Below are 8,446 nucleotides of genomic sequence, written 5' to 3'. Positions count from 1 at the left end.
TATAGTTTCTACCAAAACAAACCACAAAAATTAGTAAAATTAGTCTTTCAAAGGCAATAATTCATATACGGTGTCAATAGTGAATTTGTCCATGTTAACTTATTTGAAGATCATATTTTGTTGGACATTTTTACAATTAAAAGATTCTCTTTATCAACTATAGCTTCTTAAAAGATGCAAAAGGAGTAAAAAATCATCATATAAACATGATAAAGGCAATTACTCCTATAAAGGGTCATTTGACGATTTCTGCTAAATTGACTTATTTGTAAATATTATTGTTCTGGTCATCTATACTATTTAAAAATTCTCTCTATCTGTTTTAGTTTTCAAGATTATAACCAAAAACTGCTGATAGTAGGAGCCTGTCGAAATGCACTAAAAGAGAGATATTACTTGCCCACAACCAGACAGACAAAACTTTGAGAAAATCCATCAAGATATAGCCCAACCTATAAGCACAGTAAAGCAATTTGTTGTATTTTATGTTTATCAGGTAAAGAAGTAAAATAGTGCTCAAACTTCAAATGATCAAGGGGCCTCGGTGGCCGAGTGGTCTAAGTAGTTACTACAGTAATCATTAGCCAGTCAACACTGAGGTTGTGAGTTCGAACCCCGCTCGTGCGGGTGCACTCGACTCCAATCTTAATTGATCAGGATTGTCAGTTTTCCTATCAAAGGTCGGTGGTTTTCTCCGGGCGCTCCGGCTTCCTCCACCAATAAAAACTGGCCGCCACGAAATAGCCTAAAAGCGGTGCTTAAAAGTGGCGTTAAAACACCAAAAATCAAAATCAAATCAAATCAAATGATCAATAGTTTATTTACATTTACATTTAATCAATTGATAATTAACAGATAAATATATAGTCATTGTATGACCAAACATCATGCCTTATATAAAACATGTATATAATATCACTACAGTTGATAATTAAGAATGTTGCTACAACCACATATTCTATGAAAATAGATAAATGAATAAAATCCATGGAAAGAAGATTTACATGTAAAGATAAGATTGCTTTAAAGTAAAAAGTTTTCTACCTTTTTTCAATAATGAAATTCAAAGGAAGAGTATCTTCAAAATTTGTTTATATAATAATTGCTAGCCTCCATCCAGATAACAATACAACATTGAATAGAACGAAAACAGACAATAAACAATAAAAACATGATATTCAGATTAAACATTTATTCTGCTGATTGGAATGAGTTTGTCATGTGACAGTTTCTATTACTAGACTCTTCATATAATTTATTCATTTCTAAATTCATTAGATGGAAAGCAATGAACCCAATATCTAAGACTAACAATCTCCACTGTCCCAGGTTAGGGGAAGGGTTGAGCGCTTATAAACATGTTTAACCCCACCACATTCTTTATGTGTCTGTCCCATGTCAGGAGCCTGTAGTTCAGTAGTTGTCGTTTGGTCATGTCTGTCATATTTGTTTTTCGTAAATTGTTTTGTTATAATTAGGCCGTTAGTTTTCTTAATTGAATTGTTTCATATTTTCATGACGGGGCCTTTTATAGCCGACTATACGGTATGGGTTTTTGTCACTGTTGAAGGCCATACGATTGTCTATAATTGCTTACATTCACTTCATTTGAACTTTGGTAGATAACTGTCTCATTAGCAAACATACCACATCTCCTTATTTTCATATTAACAGATTGATAAAAAAAAATTCCATCAGAAATTTCATTTTTTAATGTAATGTGCATCTAATTTACTGCTAAAAAAGTTGCTAAGGGCCAAATAATATATTTGGTAGACCAAAGGATGTATAAAATTAGGAAGAAAACAGTGTTACACACTTCCATGTGTTTTTTAATTACTCTCATATATATTCTTTAAACTGCCATGATTTAGTCTTTTGTGTATTATTCATAAAAAAATATTCATTACCTTATATTTGCATTTACAATGATGTCGATTGATCCTTAACTAAACTACTTGTTTAGAGTTTTGTATTACCTCGACTTAAAATCTTGTAAATCTTGAATTATTGTTCAAAGGAGTATGGCCAAGAAGGCCTTAAGTTGGCCCTAAAAATCTAACCTTCTAATACCATATGTAAATTCCTATATTAAGGAACTTAAATAGGCAAGTTTAAATAAACTAGACACTTTTGTTATCTGCTGTTTGTTTTGATAAAGTTGGCATCTTCAAAAGTTTGCTATTGTTCAAGGTTTTAGCAAATTATCTGTGTATATGCATTTCTAAAGGTTATTCCATATGAAAAACATTGTCCACCCCATTCGATCAAAATAAAATTGTAATACGTAAGATTTATATAAGTAAGATACACATACAAACAAAATATTATAATGGTCCGTGCATGTGGCAATTTTTGAAGCAGAAACTATATTTCGGCAAAACATTATTCAAAGTATGATTTTCTTCATTATGGTGCACAATCATGACGTCAGGATGACATCACAAATATTCTAATGCGCCAGACCTTGTTGAATATGTAAATGTCAGATATTTTTACATATTTTGTCATCAAGTTTTCACCTTTTTATTACTAAAATTAAATTTCACAGAAGTTTAGGGCGAATATGGACCTTCTTGAACATACTCCTTTCAGAGAAAAAATAGGCTTAATAAGTCCTTTATCGCACCGTGTCCTTTTCTGAAAATCTGCAGATACAGTTAAGTCCACCTCAGATTTTGACTTACGTCTAAAAATTAATAATGAGGGTTGGTTGAGAAACGAAACTTTACGACAAAAGACATGATTTCAGCCTTCTAATTGGTCCTAAAAAGTATATGATGTCATTGACAAGATAAATGTAAAACAACAACTCATTTCTGTTGTTGTGGAATGCTGTCTAATTAACGTATAACCCTCTCCGAAAAAGAAGCAGACACTTCAAATCATTTTATTTAAGTACACATATTTTATCTGTAGCAAGATAAAATAACAAATTTATTTGCATATAGTTATTGGGCATTGTTAAACTATCTTCATGGCAAGCAATATAAGATTGATACGGCCTTGAAATATATCACAGCATTGTTGTTTTACATTTATCTTGTCAATGACTACTCATGCCAAAAGTTGAGTAACAGTGATAGCTTAACTATTATTTTCCGTAAAAGAATTAAAAATGAGTATCACGACTTATGATTGTCATACTTTTGAAGTGTAAAAATTGCCTCAATGACAAATCGACTTCATTAAACTTCATTAACAATATTGTACACAGATCAATGTCAGAATAATCTTTTATATCGAAAACTTGTGAAAAAAAACCAATTATCAACACATTCTCTATTCATATTCAAAAATACTGGTTCATAATATTGTAAACTAGTAACACAATTGTGCATTTACTTATTTACTAGTATATAGAAATATGACATTATTACAAGGTTCAAAAATAAAATATCCGGGCATGCCTTTTAAATGTAATCGAACAATAGATTTTGAAAATGAATACATGTAGTTGGTATACAAAAGTTCTAACTGATTTAACCCATGGATACATATCTGTTCAATGAAGAGTCAAAACAAATGAAACCGTTCATAAGAACGAATCAAAAATGATCTGAAACAACATATAATGCTAAGAGTCTAGACAGATTTAAACGCAAATGAAATAATCCCTCACGGTAATCAATCCCTCCTACTTGCGAGTGTAGCCATTGTAGATCAGTGAAATACAACGACTGTTTAATTCGGGTTAGATAAATTTCTATTTCAATTAAATTGTCTTCCCTTTAAACATAAAAACTTATGACTTTTAAAACGCGCTTTTATGATAGGCTAGTATTTTAACATAACGAATTTTCGTTTAAAGTTGTGTTTTGAATTTTAATCATTGTATTCTTAATAATTACCTTTTGATATATTGTTATGCTTTAAAGTTATAATACTTGTCTGAATGGTAACCCAGTGGAAATTATAATTTTTTAGCGTTCATTAAAGCAACAATTTATAGAATTATTTCGTGTGGAGGCATATACCAAATTTTCAGAAAAGTAAACCGTGACAATTAAATGACCACAAAAAAATCCTTTTTTTTTTTGTGGAAGGGATGCAATATTATAATGAGACTGTAGTCAAGGTTTTTATATATTGAAGCTGAACTAATTCATGATATTGGTCAAGGATTTAAGAGGGGTGTAAAAGGACGACTTGTCATTCGTAGTACTTTTTTCAGGAATAAAATAATAAATATGCCTCACGTTTAAGTTGTTATTATGTTCAAGAAATAAAATAGAATTATAGATTTACATGTAAAAATTTAATTTAAATCTTAACAGTTATAGTACCATAGTTTCAAACACAAGCACTCTGTGTCGAATGGAAACATTTTCAATGGTACATATCTTCAAGTTTGAAAATAATTTAAACCTACCTACCTAAAACTTGTAACTTTGTATTTATAAAGCTAATGGAAAAAACATAATGGTAACTATGCGTATTCATATATATTTTTTTAATATAAATATGAAAGTTCTTTAGTTAACTATGTCTTTGTGTAGGTTTTGGGTCAATGTTAGAAAATGGGGAAACTTCTTTAAAACGACTGCAGTATGATGTTTAATGACCATTAAAGAAACAGCTGTAAATGATCCGAACATGTTTTAACTGCGAGTTCATTTTCTATTGTTTAATTTCAACTGGATATCCACCTGTAAAGCAAATCACATAAATACAATACAATTTCATTTCAAAATTGAATACTTCTTTTTATAATATTGTTACGGTGTGGAAGGGTTGACCGAAGCACGTTTTGTAGGAAGCGCGGGGCGAATCGCTTCATACTAAAAATGTATGCACGATGAACGCCTTTACAAAACTTTCAAATTACAAAAAAGAAATATGCAATTCTTATAATGACATGTGTATGCTACAACCATGAAATTACGAGATATTGAAATGTTTTCGTATTTGTCTTATGCATTGTTGTGAAGTCGACATATGCTGTCTTGAATGCTGAAACTGATTGAGAAATACAATGGTATATCTGAATGCCTCCGATTACTTCAGCACATCAAAAGTACGGATTCTTATGAAACATACATGTGATGTAATTATATAGATATAACATCTGGGCTGCGTTCAATGTCGTAGCCGCTACACAGGGTTTCGTATATTTTGACTACTGAAAGTATAGCTAGCGTTGCCGCAAGATAGATCTATATAGCCCAAACAATTCATGGTATCTAGTGAATCCAGAATGTCGTCGGATAGATTATTTCTAATGACGTCAGTTTGAAAGGCTAGCTACGTAGAATATCGTTCAGCATAGATATCTAGGACACAGCGGCTATACTAGCTACTATGATATTGAACGCAACCCTGGTATGAAACAGAAAAGAGAATATAGAGGAACACGCGAAATGTATCATCATTTGGTTTCAACTATCTGAAATCACGTGAAAATAACTTACAAATCAAATTTGAAAAAAGAATAAAACTCCAATTTTGCCTGCAAATTATTAAATAAAACTGATTTTCTTAGGGTTGTTGTCTATGATATATTTCCCGCATGAAGAGATATTAATCGTATCACACTAGACAGAGAGTGATATAAATAAATGATACGAAAAATACGCTATTCGTTAGGTCAATGAAGGTTCCAACGGACCATTATTCACCCTTGGCAACGGAGTTCTGTGTTTTCTTCAATATCAATATATAAAATCATCACGTGTTTCACTTGAACACATTCTTATTTGATTCCATTCTGAAGATTTCAAAAAGCTTTAAAATTTCTGATGTTTTCGACTAATCTGGGTTTTCGACGCATGATTTTAAATTCCGTTAGTGGTCTTAAATTTGAAGTGAAGCTAGCGAAATCAAAACTTTTCACCAGAATTTTATTTTTTACTCAAAGATAATCTTTTCTTAAAAGAAATTATACGTTTAACAACTCGTGAGAATTCGTTATGAAGCAGAGTATTTTAATCGAATAAATCTATATTGTGGTCATGACGTTATATTTAGTGGACAACAACAGATCGCAAAACAGTATGCGCAACAAACCGTTGCCCCCATATCAAACTGAAAGATAGTTTTAGGTTAGCATTTAATTTTTCCAATTTATGCTTTCTTGACGAAAACTCCCATTTTGTACTTATTTCTGCAAATACTGCGTGTTAGTGTAAGTTGTGTAGTTTACATGTAAAGTGTTTCTTTTTTCTGTGATTTACTGCAATTGGGTACATTTCATTAAGAATGTTGTATTTAGCGTATACAAGACGTATAAGAATAGGGAATAAATCATCTTTAATAAGACATATTTCTTTCACAAAGTTGAGATTGTCATTCTTATGATAAATACAATTCAACGCTTTTCCATGCACTTATATTTTGACGTTATTTTAACAAATTGGAATCAGATTGATTGCTTCTCAGCACTTTTTTTTTTATCTAAACTCGAGAGAGAAAATATTTTATGTTTATTTTGCGTTAACCAAAGTAATAGATAATAGTGTTTGCAATTTAAGAAATAAAAGATAAATCAAAACTGTGTGTACAAATCAAAAATATATTAAAACTGTGTGTACAAATTAGAAATATATTTAAACTGTGCGTACCAATTAAAAAGATACTAAAACTGTGTGTACAAATTCAAAATATATTAAAACTGTGTGTATATATAAAACATATATTAAAACTGTGTGTACAAATTAAAAATATATTGAATATGTGTGTACAAATTGAAAATATATTAAAACTGTGAGTCAATTAAAATTTATCAAAACTGTATGTGCAAATTTAAGATGTATCTTTACTCACGTTATTGGTATCAATTTTAGGAAGTGAGTGTTTTATTAACTAAGACATTTCACTTCAATGCTATTATCCAAATTTGGCGCTTCGAATCCAGAACTTTCACAGCGAGCAAACCCTGTTTTCCATGCTTCTTTCGTTGGTGTTAACTTATCTGATGTGTAGAATTCAAAGAGGGAGTTAGTCTTTACGGGCTTTAAGTGATATTGATAATTCTCCCCTGATACTGCAGAAAAATATTTCAAATTTACTTTGGTACATGTTTTTACGTTTTCAGAACAATCCTTAGATGTTACGTGACAAGTGTTATATTGTACATCTCCCATCAGCCGATAGCGTGTTTGTGGAAGGAACATGAAATGTATCCATATTTCCATTACATCTGTACTGTTGATTACATTTAAACATTCGGATTCATTGACCTGCCTAAACAAAAGTTCGCCAGTTTCTTTGTAGCATTCATCTTCGGCCTTTTGGAAATCAGCACTGTCTTTCATAGGTAGAAAAGTTTGAATCAATATTGTCGTATTTTCTTTCCTATGAAATTTAATTTTTTGCAATTGGGATGATTTATTCATCAAAAATGTAAGGTTGGCCATTTTCAACCACGTGCTTTTATTCACATTTGATTGTGCAGATCCCTTATGTAGTTCTGTCACATTTATGTATATTCCTGCGCTCCCAAAAAACCTTGAAGGGTCACCTCCACTGGTCTGCAGCTTAGTTGATTGTTGAAATTTAAAACTCCAATCATCATGTTGGATTGTTGAGAAAACAAAAACGGACAATGCGAGAATAAAGGCTAATATTGATCCTATTATTAATATAAAAGAGAAAACTAGAATAAAACAATTTGTTGAATCCTCCCTTCTTCTTGAGCAGATTCGTACAACAACAATGATTATTCGCAGTATGCATCCACCTATCAAAAACGATGCTTTTATTAACTGAATCAAGCTTGTACCTTCCTCACGACAACTTGCAATATATGCACTCATGCCAATCTGTGGTAATTCTTCACACCATAGCACAAATGTAAAAACGTAAACAAAGTCAATGCAACAGCTGTTATCATCATTTAGAATTTCTAGTTTATTGTACACCATTTCCACTATGAATGTCACAATGCCAATGCAACAAAAGGCCAGTATAGCATGCAGGAACATTTTGTCAATGGGTCCAAACACTATTCCCTTTTCCTGTTTACTCATTTCAACGTAAAATAACCAATCACTGATTAGGTCTGCAACTTCTATTATTCCGAGGATAAAGAAGACAGAAAACCGAAAACTCATTTTCCCTGTTAAATTACACATTTTGATTTTCTGAAATGATATAGAATTTTATAATCATACAAATTTAGAAAAGATATTCGGCATTGGTCAATTGTGTCGTTGTCATGGAAAATATTTGGCAAAGATATGGAATGCTTGTAATGTACCTTCAGGGAAGTCATTTGTTCGTCTTTTAATAAAACAAAAATTTAAGTTTGTTAAAGAAGAGGGACGAAAGATACCAGAGGGACAGTCAAACTCATAGATCGAAAACAAACTGACAACGCCATGGCCAAAAATAAAAAGACAAACAGACAAATAATAGTACAGATGACACAACATAGAAAACCAAAGACTAAGCAACACGAACCCCACCAAAAACTGGGGGTGATCTCAGGTGCTCCGGAAGGGTAAGC

At 31.5% G+C, this 8,446-nt stretch overlaps 1 protein-coding gene across 1 annotated transcript; it reads right to left on the bottom strand.

Annotated features, from left to right (window-relative positions):
- Window positions 1-531: 531 nt before the first annotated feature.
- LOC127709475 (uncharacterized) lies at window positions 532-8,076 on the bottom strand. Its single transcript, XM_052215065.1, has one exon. It carries the CDS (start codon window positions 8,070-8,072, stop codon window positions 6,798-6,800), a length of 1,275 nt encoding a protein of 424 aa, XP_052071025.1. The 5' UTR covers window positions 8,073-8,076; the 3' UTR covers window positions 532-6,797.
- Between the last annotated feature and the right edge of the window lie 370 nt (window positions 8,077-8,446).

The sequence above is a fragment of the Mytilus californianus genome, unplaced genomic scaffold (assembly GCF_021869535.1).
Source record: "Mytilus californianus isolate M0D057914Y unplaced genomic scaffold, xbMytCali1.0.p SCAF_7, whole genome shotgun sequence".
In the NCBI taxonomy this organism is placed as follows: Eukaryota; Metazoa; Mollusca; class Bivalvia; order Mytilida; family Mytilidae; genus Mytilus; species Mytilus californianus.
Note: the sequence above shows the minus strand (reverse complement) of the source record. Positions and strands in the feature narration are given on the sequence as shown.